Source organism: Bos taurus, chromosome 10 (assembly GCF_002263795.3).
Source record: "Bos taurus isolate L1 Dominette 01449 registration number 42190680 breed Hereford chromosome 10, ARS-UCD2.0, whole genome shotgun sequence".
Classification (NCBI taxonomy): domain Eukaryota; kingdom Metazoa; phylum Chordata; class Mammalia; order Artiodactyla; family Bovidae; genus Bos; species Bos taurus.
In genome coordinates this window covers 9,099,085-9,115,000 of record NC_037337.1, presented here as the reverse complement: position 1 = coordinate 9,115,000, position 15,916 = coordinate 9,099,085, and the positions used below count along the sequence as shown (strand labels likewise).

Genomic DNA, 15,916 nt, shown 5'->3' with positions numbered 1-15,916 from the left:
GACAAACCATTAATGACAAGAGTGTTAAGGTTAAATATGAAGCAATGCATTCACTTCTCTGAGTGCTATCCATCTTTCCATTTACAGGAGCTTGACAAAAGTACTGGCTTTGTACAACATTTCCTTTAATTACATGCTGCGGGAAACAGGCTTTTAACATAAACATAGTTGCATTCATTTATTCAGCAGTTGCTCTTCAATAGAGCTTAATGGAGAAGGTTTAAATCCTAAATGAGTACACACATCTCTCAGCAGTGTTATGTCAGCAGCCACTGTGCTTTCCTTAAAAGCAGTGTTTGACTGCTTGTGTGGTTTGTAAAGCTTTTGCCTAATATTAAAGTTAAACAGTCTAAGACAGAACATGGTGTCCCCGAGTTTGAAAGTGGTTAGTAAAAACTGTTCTTTGTTAAAGCTAAGTAAGTCTTTTTACAGTGTTAGGCTTTAGTGTCTTCATACTACTAATCATAGGGATTTTTTTTTTAATTTCTGTTACGTTAGCAATAAATAGCAAAATTAAATAACAAAAATTAAAGGTGGGGGGCCTTTTGAGGATACAAAATCAGCTTTTACCTTTTTATAAATTTTGTCAGCTATTGTACACATATCAGATGTCTCGAAGGATCATCATTTTAGTAGATACTTTTGGATGTCAGTGACTTAACATCACAGAATCAGATAGATGGCATTTAATATTTATAGCTTTTGTTTTTTTTAAACTGGGTACTTAATTTCAGTTTTTGTTCCAAGTATCTCGTGGGTTATTGAATTTGTCCTTTGAACATTTGTACATAAGATTCTGACATTAACAGCATGCCTTGTGTTAATTCTATATGGTTTTTATTCATGATTTTGCTTTGTTCATGATCTTTTTTAATTATTATTTGAAATGTCTCTGGGATTTAAATTTTTCCAATTTACATTGTTCCCTTTGTTTTCAGACGTTCTTGCTTCAGAAATTTTGATTATTTTTGTCAGTAACCATAGTTCCATTAACTAGGCAAATACTGTTACCACTCAGTGTAGCTTAGATACTTGTCCATTTTTTAGAACCACACAGCTGTTCAGTGACTTCCAGTTACTGTTGAGATAACTTTGATCCATTATATTGAGACAATTCATCATGTAATGCTGCTAGTTATTCCAGAAACACTTTGGTTTGTTCTCAGGCAGCATTTGGCAAGAGAGATCTTTGAATGAAAAGGAAGGGGGAGAGCTCTTAAATAGTGAAAACTTAATAGTTTATGGAGCCCAAATTAATTGAGTATATTTTAAAGGGACTGAAATTAAAATTTTATCTTTGTGATTCTATGTTTTTATCAATCATAGTATTTAAAATCAGGTTATTAAGAGTGATGTTCAATTGCATTTTTATAGATTTTTCAACACCACTAGGATTTTTTTTAAAAATTTAATCAGTTGCAGTTCTTTTTAATTTTATGATAAATTATCTTGTAAATTACATTCTGAAGTGGTATTCTGCTTTAGAAAGTTTTTAGATTTTGACTTAGGAATTTTGAATTGTTTAATATAGTTTTCAAAGAGAAATCAGTAAAAGAGAGCCTCCTTCTGCTCTTACAGGCATGCTCTCTGGAATGAATGAAACTTCCACCACGATTATTGCTGCCCCACAGAATTTTGCTTCCTCTGTGATCCTTCAGAAGATAGTAAATGTAGCCAATGTGGGTGTAGTCCCTTCTGGACAAGATAATATACACAGGTATGTTCACTGACCCGTGATGTGGAGGTAACTTGTATACATGTATAAATATTTGATTTTCAATTCATAATTTTCCTTTAAAATATTAAGTCCTAAACGTGTGTGTGTGTGCGCGCACGCACGCTTATTCGTGTCCCACTCTCCATGACCTCATGGACTGTAGCCCACCAGGCTCCTCTAGCCATGGAGTTTTCCAAGCAAGAAGACCGGAGCGAGTTGCCGTTTCTTCTCCAGGGGATCCTCCCAACCCAGGGATCAAAGCTGTGTCTCTTGTATCTAATGTCTTGGCAGGCGAGTTTTTTACCAGCTGAGCCACTAGGGAATAACATATCTATGCCCCTTCTTTTTTAGGATAATACATTGGGTTTGGATGGGCTTGATGGGTCTGTGTTTTGTACAGTCTTTAGTACATGTATATGGACTTGCCTGAAAGATGCAGATAGTGTACCTGCATTTTATAATAGCTTGGTGATTTATTTGTAAAGGTATTTGTGTGAGATATGGTTGAGAATTTCTTACTTCACTACAGTCGGTGAATTCCAGGAAGAACTGTTTTATAAAGCAGTGGATTTGAACTTTTTTAACTTAAAAGAGGGGAAGTTTGGGTATAGATTTCTTTTTGACAGCAATCCCTTGAGGCTGCTTCCAGTGACAAGGAACCATTATGGTGTCAAATGCAGCGTCTGTTTCTTACGCCAGGAAGTATCTTCACGCCAGCCATCTAAACCGTGAGGTCCAAGTTATTTGCCCTCAAAGGTAGCAGAAAATGTGATTAGTATGTGCCTTCTTTGTATTTGTACAAATGCTAGTGACTTGAAAGTAAAATAATTACTCCTTAAGTAAATATGCAGTGATTACTTAGTCCTCTGTCAGCTTAAGGGAATTCATTGCAAACTATCTTTAATTCCTCTGTCATTCTACTGCCAATGCATACTTCCATCATTACATTTAGGAAATAATTTAAAATCAAAGAGAGTGCCTTCAAACCTTTAGAAATTGAATGTATCTTTTTAAATTAATACAGGGGCAAGATAGGCCCCAAATAAAGATTTCTGTGGGTTATCTGGGTTTTTTAGACTCAACTCTGCCATTATTGGGCTTTATAACTTCTCCTTATGGGCTTTAAGTTCCTCATCTGTTTGGAAATGGATGGCAGGGAAAAGAAGGTGATTGAAATGACATTACGTTATCTGTGGAAGAACGTTGGACTTCACATCAAAAGAGCTGAGTTCAAGTCTTGATCTGCCATTACAGAGTTGCCTGACTTCACCTGCTCATCATGACAGATTGAAAACTGCATGTAGCAGTCACAAATCAAATTTACCCTGTGCCTTTATTTGTTTTTGAAAGGGAGGTCACTAAGTCAATTGCTTGAGATCTGAGCACCTTCCATCTGAGATCTGATCTGCTTCCCTTTCTTTATGTTAAGCCCTGTCATTCTCACATAAGTTGGTGATAAAATAATAAAATGGATAGAAAGTCTTCTTGTTGGTGAGTGAGTGAAGTCGCTCAGTCGTGTCCAACTCTTTGCGACCCTGTGGACTGTAGCCTACCAGGCTTCTCCGTCCATAGGATTCTCCAGGCAAGAAGACTGGAGTGGATTACCATTTCCTTCTCCAGGGGATCTTCCCGACCCAGGGATCAAACCTGGGTCTCCCGCATTGGAGGCAGATGCTTTAACTACTGAGCCACCAGGGAGCTATACAAATACAACTTATCTATCAGTGTTATTCAATAGGGGAAAAAATGAACAGAAAGAAGACTTTTCAGTGAAAATTTTTGATTCTGTGTCTTCCTTGTTTTGTTTTCTTCTTTGAATTTTTTTTTTTTTCTCATTTTCCTGAGTGGTTTTCTATAGCAGAAGTTGTGTTTTACTTATGGATCCTTTGAATTATTGAAATTACTAAAACATCAAAATATTGTACGTCATCTGTAACTTTTAGCTTATGCTTTATGAAATTTTACCTGACTCACCTAGTATCCAGCAGTACTTCAGTCTTAACTTTAATATGTTCTTTCATAATAGACGAAACAACATAGGGTAACCCTTCTTTATGCTGGAACTTCTAATTTTGTTTTGCATCGTATGTGGGTTTTTAACTTTTCTGAAAGCAATGACAGTGTTCCACATTTTTGTTTCTTGAAGAAAATAGCCAAAATACCTTCTCAAAGCCAACAAATATGAAAACTATTTTCCTTTTGGGAAACAGAGAGACACTTATTAGCACAATTGTATAATTCTTAATTAAAGCATAAAATTTGCCTGTAACTTGTCTTGGTGGTTTAGAAGTGGTTTAATGCCTGTTCAGATGATTAAGTTACAGTCAATTCTCAGTTACCCATACCAGTACAGGGGAGGTACACAATAGGAACCATGTCTCTTCAACTTTGGAATGCAGAAATTGCACTTACACTTTTTAAAAAATAATGTTATGCTTTTATTTTTGGCTGTGCCGGGTCTTCTGTGGTTGTGGCAGGCAGGGGCTACTCTCCAGTTGGGGAGCGCAGGCTCTAGACGCACCAGCTCCGAGTTGCCGCAGGTGGACCCGGTAGTTGCAGCTCCCGGGCTCCGTAGCTGTAGCGCACGGGCTTAGTTTTTCTGCAGCATGTGGGATCTTCCCGGATCAAGAATTAAACCCGCGTCTCCTGCACTGCAGGCAGATTCTTTACCACTGAGCCACCAGGGAAGCCTGCACTTAGACGTCATGGTCCATGGTCCTCATATGCATATACTTCGGCAGTGTGTTGACACTTTTATAATGAAGCCTTATCACAGCAGCCTGGTATTTGGCTCTGTAACTTGATGGGGGAGTCCAAGTTACTACAGAGCCAGAAGAGGATGAAATGGCTGTATCTAATTCAGAACAGGCTGTGCTATCTTGACTTGCCTCAAAAGTCTCATTTTACATTTTGCTTTTTTTTATAGCTAGGTATGGCTATAATAATGTTTTAAATTTTAGAAGGCTTCCAGATAATAAATATCTAGAATTACTTGTGGTCTTCAATAGTAAAAATAACAAAAATTATTATCCTGCAAATGTAACACTTTTGCCACTCTTTTATGCCCAGTAAGTTAAAACCAAAATAAACAATTATTAGTAAAATCTGTACCCATGGCTATCTTCATTTCATTTAAAATGAAATAGCAATTACTGTTCATAATAACAAAAATTGTTTACTACTTTATTAAATTTTATTAATGTTTTTAATGGTAGTGTTCAACAGTGTATTACCCTGTGGGATGAATGAATTTATATATCTAAGCTTATATATTAATTGTCATAATAAAATTGAAATCTCTATGAGATTTTTTAATGACTTCTCTATTCTTCTGTGGTAGTTGCTTTTTTGAATTTATGAAAAATAGGCCCAAAACCATTCTTGTATTTATTAATGATAATAAGTTTAAAATTACTTGAAAAAAAAACAATGTGCATGAAAAGTATTTTGACCATTAGTATTTTAAGAAATTAAATTATTCTTGGCTGGCCTACCTTTTCAGGGTCTTTTATTTCTGAGAGGACTTTTAAATTAACATTAGAATATTCTTTGTGACCATTCAATGAATTAAGTCCCGTTGTCTAGTTTTAGGATCATTTGTTCCTACTACTCTTTACAATTTGAATATTTTTTACATTAAAAACCAAGTTTAAAAATACTTATATAAGAATTAGCTAAGAAAAAAATGAATCTTCATTAATATGCAGAAGTGTGTGATAATATAAAGTAGACATTTTAATTGAATACATAATAGAAAATGGCTCCTAATACATTAGCAGAAAATATCTCCATTAAGGAAAAGTCAATTAAAGGAGCACAAGTTTTATGGAATTCACTTGAAAAACCAGGAGCATTTTAAGTATAGTTAACCACTTTTAAAGATCAGTTGAAAAAGTATAACTACTTTTAGATTATGTGACATTTAGCTTTGATTTTCTAAATGAGCCATAGAATCAGAAACCCAACCAGTATACTATTAGAACACTCAATTTCTATCTTCATTTCCATGGTAGGTACTTACAGATCAAAAAAGTTGCTCTTTGAGAATAAAACCATCTTACTGAGACCTGCAGAGTTATGGTCATTGTGCCAATCTTGCTATTTTCCAAATTACAGTTACCACATGATAGACATCAGAATCAAAAGAATCAAAGCATTTACTAAATATATAGCCAAATGTCTTCATGTCTTGTTTAGATACTCGTAATACAGTGTCATATGAGACACTGAAAGTCTTAAAGCTTATTATTTAAAACAATACTAGTAAAGAATATGGGATTCCCAGGTGGGAATGCAGTGCAATGCAAAAGACACATCTTCTGTCCCTGGGTCAGGAAGATACCCTTGAGAAGGAAATGGCAACCCACTCCAGTATTCTTGCCTTGGAAATCCTATGGACAGAGGAGCCTGGCAGGCTACAGTCCATGGGGTCGCAGAAGAGTCAGACGTGACTGAGCGACTAAACAACAAAAAATAATATATACAAAAAGCAGAATGAACCACAGTAAGTCACTATACAAATAGACTGAAAAGTTAAAAGATTATTTTATAAGTTTTAGGGGAGGTTAGAGACACTAGTCTTGGAAATTCTAGGTTTTTCTAGGGCCAGAAAAAAATGTCTTGTTCTCCTCTAAGAAAGAAATTAAATTCAGGGGTTTTGAAGGAGATTCTTATTCAACAGTGTAAAAACTGCCTTTTTTTAAAAGTGCATTTGCCTTAATCACATTGTTTGTCCTCTGATCAACTAAGGTATAATGATCAAAATGCAGAAAGCCGAAAAATCTGTACCTTCAAAATCTCTAAGGTTTTTCTGTATAAAAGAACCAGGTAGGAGTTTTTGTAAAACTCAGATTCCTGGGACCCACACCCAAAAACTCAGACTCAGGGCCACTGGGATAGGGCCCAGGAATCTGCACTTTAGCCAGTACTCCAAGTAGTTGCAGACAGACAGATGTTCCCAAAGTTTGTGGTTAATGACAGCCACATGCTGTATTTTATTTTATTTCATTTTATTTTTTTTACATGCTGTATTTTAAAAAACATTTTTCCTTGTATGTTTCTTTTTCACAGGTTAGTCATTAAGGAATACCAGTAGACAAGATGTTTGATTTAAGCTTTCTTCCTTCTGTCCTATATGCTCCAGCAAGAAAGGAATTAGTTGTTCAGTCACTCATCGTGTCCGAGTCTTTGCAACCCCGTGGTCTGTAGCCCACCAGGCCTCTCTGTCCGTGGGCAAGAATACTGGGGTGGGTTGCTATTTAGGAGCACATTACAGTGGTGGCGATGAAACAGTCTCAGACCATAAGTAGTCTTTCAGCAGTCTCAGCATTTTATATTTTAACCCAGTTTGACATTTTAACCCAGTTCAGGAATTCTGACATTCATATACAGTAATATTGTTAAAAACAATTATCGTACAACCTACTTATTTTGTTATATCATACAACCTACGCATTTTACCCTTTCATGAACAACAAATTGACCTTATAAGGGGAAAATGTGATATTTGAGGGAAAGCAGAAAGCCATGTCTCTGTCATGATTCTATTTTAGTTCTTAATTTATTCAGTAAAACCTTAGAAGAGCTTTCATTGTTAACGTGTATTCAGGACTTAACATTCCTTTTTACCCCCTATATTTCTTAATCTATGATTTGGATTTTGTTTACTGTGTCACTTTTTTAATTTTCAAATTTTGAACATGTACAACCTGTGAATAATTACAATCCTAATAAAGTAAGTGTTGTTTTACTGTTATTACTTAGGTCCTTAACTATTAGAAAAATATGATGCTGTGAATGGAACTGTGAATCCATGGCAACCTGGCAGCCAACTTTTTAAATTTATCAACACACTTAAAGACCATTTATTGTTTTAGGATCAAAATAATTTTTTTAACATAAAGTAGTTGTAAAGAACAACTTTTTCATTTCTACTCCTTAAACTGTGTATACATGTTTAATGCTTAAGTATTGGCATATACCATTGTTTGTATCCTAAAATATCCATATTGTGTAAGTCCTTAATTCAGTATTTTTTGAAGACCATTGTGACAGATTTTGTTAATGCTGGGGTTACAAACATGAAGGACATAGATAATTTTTGGTGAAGTCTTTGCTGTTTTCCTGGTTTTGGTTCTTAGGTTGGTCAATCTTTAAGTTATTGTTTTTATTTGCTAGTTGTTTTCTTTCTTTTCCCCTGATCAGATCAGATCAGATCAGTCGCTCAGTCGTGTCCGACTCTTTGTGACCCCATGAATTCGCAACACGCCAGGCCTCCCTGTCCCTCACCAACTCCCGGAGTTCACTCAGACTCACGTCCATTGAGTCAGTGATGCCATCCAGCCATCTCATCCTCTGCCGTCCTCTTCTCCTCCTGCCCCCAATCCCTCCCAGCATCAGAGTCTTTTCCAATGAGTCAGCTCTTCTCATGAGGTGGCCAAAGTACTGCAGTTTCAGCTTTAGCATCATTCCTTCCAAAGAAATCCCAGGGCTGATCTCCTTCAGAATGGACTGAACCCTAACTATGGAATATTTAAATACCGGGTAATTTTGAAGGCCCATATGGAAAAGAATGGCATTTGTTGTCTTGATGCCCGAATTTTATAAGCCTGGTACTATAGTCACCGAACTTCATCTGTCTGAAAATAAAAGTTTGTACATACAGTTGTTAATAATATGAAGGTGCCAGGCTTCAATCTTACTCTATAATAAGTCAGAGGGAATTCCCTGTGGTCCAGTAGTTAGGGCTTGGTGCTTTCACTGCTGAGGGCCCAGTTTAATCCCTGGTTGGGGATGTAAAGTCCCACAAGCTGAGCAGCATGGCCCCCCCAAAAAAGCAAAAACAAATTGGAATCTCAAACATTACTAAGATTTGTGAAACCTATTTTGTGATCAGAGTTTTTCTCAGTTTGGTGGTTATCCACTAGGGGGCAGCACTGCTTTTTATCTGACTGCTTTGATCTCTGAAGGCTCTGAGCAGCATTTCATTGAAAAACAAATGTGGACCTCAGTTAATTTTTACACGAAAGGCGTATTTGGGATATTTCAGAAATAACCAAACTGCAGTTAATTTTTGCTTTAGGATATTCTATATTTAAATTTTATTTAGTTCTACTGTTTGTGAGATAATTTTCTACAATGCAACAGTTTTTCAAATAGGAATATATAAATGTTTTCATGTAAAAATGAAAGAAAGGTATTCTTGATGGTTTTCCTTCTGGCTGACAATTTTGTAAGTACTCAGAGAGAATGGGGTAAGAGTTTATTTGTTTTACTCTCTGGTTTTCTGTTAAGTCCCATCCCACCCCTCCCCCAACAAACAGACAAACCAAAAATGCTCTAGAATAACTGGAGTATTTGGTATCTTTCTTGAGAAAGTGCGCTTAGATTTTTTTAGCTTTCTTGTATAAAGAAAGAGAACACATCATTGACAAGGTAGCGTGGGGAATCATGTTTTATACAAGTTCTAAAGATTAGAATGGAAAATAGAGTCCTAAATTATCATGGCACCTAATTCTTTTGTTTTAACTATTCTCATCAGAATGTTAAAGGAAACATTACAATATTTCTGGCCTTTTTAAAAAAATAATAGGGAAAAATACATTGCTTCAGATAAATTCTCTAAACTTGAATCACATGTAAATTTTTTCTCAATACAGATTCAATAGTGTAATGAGCTTAACTTTTACATTTTTAGAGTCAACAAAATAGGATTTTTTACAACATACAAACTCTCTGCCTTTTAAAAATGTTATCCTATATTAACTCAAAATTATAGGGATTTATCATTTAAATCATTTAGAAAATAATACTACAAATCAACATGCTTTGGTGTTTGATGTTAGGAACCTTATTCAAACCAGCATTTCTTACATATAATTATGGTGCGACTTCATTACACATTTGTCAACTTTGGACTAATTATTTTTATACAGCTCGGGCAGGGCACTCATCCTGTGGTCGTCTTTCTTACTAATAGGATTCTGTCTGCTTCAGCAGGCAGTAATTGAAGGCTTCATGTACAGAGTAGGAAAAAAAAAGTTTTAGCCTGAGTGGGCCATTGTCACAGCTTCTGGTAACCAGTAGAACAGAAAACACAAGAAAATTGAACTCAGAATAGAAAAATCAGAAACCAGGAAGACTATCCAAGAGAAGAAAAAGCATGTCTTAGAGCTGTTGCATTAAGTGTAGCAAATATGATTCTGCATAAAAAAATTTTATGTTTGTGAATACCCTGCGGATGGATGCAGCCTCTCAGATAACTATTTTAAAATTCACGTTCTATTAACATTTAAGTTATTAAAAACAACTGAGTTGCAGGGTTCTTTTTCATTCCAACAAAGAGCATTTAAGGTCCATAGCCATTTTCTCACAAATCTCACAAATCTAAAAAGCATACGGTTTAAGTACATGAAGGAATAAGTTCGTGCATTGTAGAAAATATATTTGTTCAAATGTGTTGTTATTTGACCTGTTCTCATAATAGTTATAAATTTTCTCAATAGTTACAAATTAGCGTCTTTAGAAGAGTAGTTCATACTTTCATTTAGGTTTGGCAACCAGCTTATTTTGTCTTTTTCTTTAAATCTTAGGAATTTTAAAAAATTTATTTATTTGAATTGGAGGCTAATTACTTTACAACATTTGTAGTGGGTTTTGCCATACCTTAGGAATTCTTCTAGACTTCAAAAATTAAATGTCAGTTTCTAGAGATAATAAACAAAAAGACATTTAATAAGATGAAATACAAATATATCCATACAGTTTTACCCTTTCGGTGGTTAGAATGAAAATGAAAACTTAAGACAAATACCAAATGGTATTCTTTTAATAGTGTGGAGCCCATCATACATAGGCAGTGCATCTCTAACTGTCATCCACGTATTTGTTCTCATTTGTGGTGTTACTGGTGTTCGAGGTGGGTTGGTCTCCAGTTCTCCCTCCTTACATGACAGCTCCATTCAGGGTTTTGTATTTTTCATTGCTGGTGTCTCTTTTGAAGGAGTCGGGGCTAGGAGAATATTTATTTCTTTTTTTAACCTTTAAAGACAAATTTAAAATATGTCATGATGGAGCATCAAATCAAGATGCTCTGAATTACAGAACACTACACATCAGATGCACAAGTTTTGAAGAGAAAAATCTTTCTTCTTAAAGTTGCAGAACAATAATAGATTATATGCATAAAAGGTAAATCAGAAAAGCCTTAATTTATCTGTTGACAGATAAAAAACAAATACTCAGAGGGCATTTTGCATATATTAGAATTGTGTCATCTCAAATCAGAAAGCTTGGGTTCAAATTCCCGCTCAGCCATTCACTAGCCAGGTAGGTGTTTGAGCAAGTTTCTCCACTTCTCTGGGCCTCGGTTTCCTCTTCTGTGAATTGATCTGACTCATAGAATCAAGAGAAATAATGCAAGTGAGGTACTTAGCACCCACTGCACACAGCACTTAATAAATGCTGCTGTCATCACTACCATGATCAGAAACTTCACTGCTCTTCTGAAAAACACTTTACCACAGTGTGATCTTAGTTTGAGGCAAGTTCAAAGGTTCTGATGTCAGTCATTAAATTTAGTATACAAGTATTTGACGCAAGCTGTCTTCAGTGTTTATTACACCCCCAAGCTAGCTATTTGTTATTTACTAATTAGTACTCTTTGCATAACTATCTTTTAAATATACATTAAAGCATAGCCTGTTTGGGAGTTAAGTGATTAATAAATTGGGGGTGGGGGTGGGTGGTGACTTCTGCTTTCCATGGACCAAAAGAAACCAATTGTAATCATGCTGTGTTTCCATTAAATACATCCTTTTTGAACTGTGAAATGAGAATGTCAGAACATCTGATCTTCTGGTCCTCTGCTTTAAAACATTGTTTCCACCATTTGTGCCCATTAGAACATAGAGAACTAGTTAAAAGACAGTAGCTTTCACACCAGCTAACAGATTTGCTAGGATGATTTGCTTAACGTGTTTCCACTGCAGTGTAAGCAAATACCTCTTTTCTTCTACATTCGTATTCTTTACAATATTGATAATTTTGCGGTAATAAATATTTTAAGAACATGTACAAGACTGTAGCCATGGGGTCCCAGAGAGTTGGGCAGGACTTGGTAACTGGAAAACAGCAGGACAGTAGTTTTCATCTCTGTAAACATACTGACATCAGAGTTGACAGTTGTCTCTGCTGAGTTTGTGTTTTTGTAACATCAAACTTAAGTTTTAGTTGAAAAGAGAGAAAAGGTGCTTTGGGGCTGTGCAGCGCTGGCAGTCAGATAGCAGCACTTTTGCCTTCCTGTTCGGAATGCGTGACGCAGTCTTCTTCTGCATGGTCCCAAGGCGTAAGTGTTAAGTAAATAGAGACTACTAAGACTGCCGTTGACATAATGATAACCTGTCAGAAACAGGGACCTCTGCCGAAATATTTGTTGAATGACAATTTGGTGATGACCACATCTGTGGGGAAAGTTGCACAAAGGGGTGAGACAATAGAGCCACCTAGAGTCTGTCATCTGGTGACACGGCTTTAACAGAAATACAGAAATAGGGTTCTCCTGGGAAGCAGAAGAACCTCGAAAATTGGGACAAAAGGAATGCAGAAAGCTGCAGAACGTGATAGAAAAGAGAGGTCATTTGAGGGCAGGTGATCTTGTGTTCTCTCAAAGGTGCAGATGGCCTAGAGCCTATTACAGAGAGTGAAGTGAGTCAGAAAGAGAAATATAAATATCGTATACTAACACATGTATGTGGACTCTAGAAGGACGGTACTGATGAATTTATTTGCAGGGCAGCAATGGAGAAACAGAGGGAACAGACCTATGGACATGGGGGCAGGGAAGGAGGGAGCGGGAGAGATGTATGGAGAGAGAGGCATGGAAATTTACATTACCGTATGTAAAATAGCTAGCCAGTGGGAATTTGCTGTAGATCAGGGAACTCAAACAGGAGCTCTGTGACAATCTAGAAGGGTGGGATGGGGAGGGAGGTTCAGGAGGGAGGGGACATGGGTGTACCTATGATGATTCTTGTTGATGTCTGGCAGAAAACCACAAAATTCTGTAAAGCTATTATCCTTCAATTAAAAAAATAAAATGGCACCAAAAAAAAAAAAAGTGCAGCTGAGGTGCCCGTTTCCGAATCTCTTGTATGGGCATCTAAAGAGCAGATGGGTGTATATGTTCAAAGCTTTTATGAAACCTCTATGATTTCTGTTCCTAAACTGCTTGCTTAACAGTTGCTTCTCTCAGTGGAAAAACTGCTCCATCAGATTCTTTGCAAGTCTTCAGCATCTTTGGAGAGAGTACACAAATACATCTACCACCCATTAGCTAATTGTTTTTTTTTTTTTTTTTAGCTAACATTTTAAAACATGGCTTAAAAGTGTTGAAAAGATTTTCAACTTAGTAAAATTAGCATATTTGTTTTGCTTTTGATGCATTTTTATAATTATTGTTGGAAAACTGATCTTCATGATTCTATTGAGGCCAAAAATGGCTTATTAGGTACTCCCCCCCCACACACACACACAAAAAGATAAAGAAAAAAAAGAATCTAATATATTATGAGCTCTTGGTGTCATTAAAAAAAAAAAAAAACTCAAAAAAGAAATTACTTTCCATTTAAAGAGAATCTGCTTCCTGCTTAAGTGGCTAATATTTTAATTAAGTCGGGAGTGAAGTTTTTCTGAGTGTCTCCTGATAAACTCCCTCTTTTATGTTGATGGTAATTAAACAGATCCCTGAGGAGGCTGTGGGCTCAGTGCGAGGCCCGTGCTAATTGTCAGACAGGAGACACTGACCAGTTGGCTTGCTCTTGAATGGCCCGCAGCGTGCTGTCAGCGCTGCGGTCTGATTTTCTGTATTGTGAGCTGTTGTCAGGGCTAACTGGGTGCCATTGTGGCTGGAGATGTCGCGCAAATTGAGGCAGATGGCTCAGGTTCAGACACGTGTCCCACCGAAAGGGGAAAGGGGATTGGCCCTGCAAAGTGGGGTCACAGCAGGTCACAGACCTGCTCCACACTTGTTAGTGTTTTCAAAAGCTCATGTGCAGCAACTTTGTTTTTCTCCAGTCATCCCTGCAGTCAAACCCTCCTCACCCCCCTCAGAAACTGTGGAACACGCTCCATGTAGAAAACGGGGGCCTGGGAGGGGACCGTCCTCTTCCCGTGTCTGGGGCTCAACTGTGCAGGCAGAGTCAATGAGCAGGATTGACAGAGCTTCACTGCGTCTCCAGCGGCTCTGCAGTCAATTGCAGTGCTTAAAGGGCTAGTTTTGCTTTTAATTCCACGTAATTAGTAGGTTCTTCATGTCTTGGAATTTAGTAATGTGAGCCTTAGACCTCAAGTTTGCTCTTTCCTATTCTAAAGCAGAAAGAAGATCTAATGTTCAGAACATTAAAAAAAAATACAGACAGAGGGAGTGTAGTGTTGCACTTGGCTGTCACGTGATTTTCTTCCATGTCCTCAATGTATTTTAACATGTATGAATTCATTGAAACTTAGTAAGAGTTCGATAATGCACATAAAATTATCTAATTTCTTGCATAATCATTTTCAGATATGAGGAATTAAAATTTCAAGCTCTTTGAGAAAGATAAACCTCTTCTTAACATGTTTTAAAGATGAAAATAGAACAGTTTATTTTAAATGGTCCAATGGCTGATGAAATGTTATATATTAAATGAGTAAATGATTCTCAAATATGTAGTAATCAAGAGTTATTCACATGCATCTATTGTTCAAACTAATAAGTAAAATAGAACTCCCTTTTCTGTTCTGTTCCCAAGATACTGAAATTATCTGCTTGTGGTAAGCATGTGCTGGGCAATTTATTGATTTTTCGGGATAATGCTTGTCTTTGGGTTTTGGGCAGTAGGGAACCTGTAATAAATTATTGAGAAAAAAGTTATTTTAAACCTATTTGAATATATGCTGTCTCCTTTTTTCCTCCTCATGATAAAAGGTCTCTGGTGTTTTGTTTTTTTTTTCCTTCCAGGTTTGCAGCTAAAACTGTGCACAGTGGGTCATTGATGCTAGTCACAGTGGAACTGAAGGAAGGCTCTACAGCGCAGCTTATCATAAACACTGAGAAGACTGTGATTGGTTCTGTTCTGCTGCGAGAGCTGAAGCCTGTCCTGTCCCAGGGGTAACCTGCTTACATCTGGACTTCAGAATCTGGCACACAACACAAGTCCCTGGCATCCACTGCTGCTGCCTTTCATTTATAATAATAGCCCTTCCATCTGGCAGTGGGGGAAGAAGACACTCTTGACATTCTTGTCTCCTGCTTTAGAATGCTGGTGTGTATCTATCGTGAATGCAATACTTTCCCCCTTTTCGCTTTGCTAACCAAAGAACATACATTTTGCTGTCAGTTATCTCAACTCCTAAATCCATTTGGCATTTTCTCTGTCCTGCTACTTCTTCTGGCCCTCGCGGCTCCCTTCCCTGGTTCAACAATGATGGACATGAACTGGATACTTTGAGTTCACTGGAGATCATCTTCCTTTCCGCAGTAAGCAAAAATTAGCCTAGAAATAGTAGACATGATCTCTCAGCTTGGTCTATGAAAAATGGGGTAGTGTACTTCTTAGAATTAAATTCAGAAACAACAATTTATCTGCAAAATTTTGTTCTATGAATTTCCTGGTATTGTAATTGGTTATTGACAACCGTCATCATGAAATTATCTCTGAATCATAAGATAAATAAACTAGCACCTGAATAACATTCGTCTTTGCATTCTTAATGAGAAATCATTTATAATCCTGAAGTTCATATGCTATGGTTTCTTTAAATGTTTTGAGTGTTATATTATGTAGAGAAACAATGGAGTGTAGTTGGTGAAAGAAAAACCACTTTCAAACCACGTGGGTTTTCTACTTATGTTAGAGTTAACTCTAAGAAAAAAGCTGATATATTTAATAACAAAAGCAAAAGCCTTCATGTCTTCTTATAGACAATTTTGATCTTAGTAAAGATCTGATTGCAGATCTTCATGGTTGTAAAGGCCTATTACAACTACTGAAGAGACTGTTAGAATTTCAGTGTTCCTTTACAGATGTTGATGCCCAGCTCTGATGGACTGACATGCCTTTGGAAGCTAACTAGTATAAACTAAATGATAGAAAGCTTAAAAAACTAGTTATCTGATCAACCTTTTACCACTTTTCCCTGAAGTGTTTTTTGGGGTTTTTT

At 36.6% G+C, this 15,916-nt stretch overlaps 1 protein-coding gene across 2 annotated transcripts in view; it reads left to right on the top strand.

Moving 5' to 3' along the window:
* Nucleotides 1-15,448, top strand: part of AP3B1 (adaptor related protein complex 3 subunit beta 1) — a 235,871-nt gene extending 220,423 nt beyond the window's left edge. The window contains exons 27-28 of one of the 2 annotated variants that reach the window (XM_010808844.3): nucleotides 1,579-1,717; nucleotides 14,715-15,448. In XM_010808844.3, the coding sequence (XP_010807146.1) occupies nucleotides 1,579-1,717; nucleotides 14,715-14,868 (293 nt within the window). In that variant the 3' untranslated portion in view covers nucleotides 14,869-15,448. The remainder of the gene's footprint in view (nucleotides 1-1,578; nucleotides 1,718-14,714) is intronic. The other variant, NM_001076534.1, reaches the window with a different exon arrangement.
* Nucleotides 15,449-15,916: the final 468 nt, after the last annotated feature.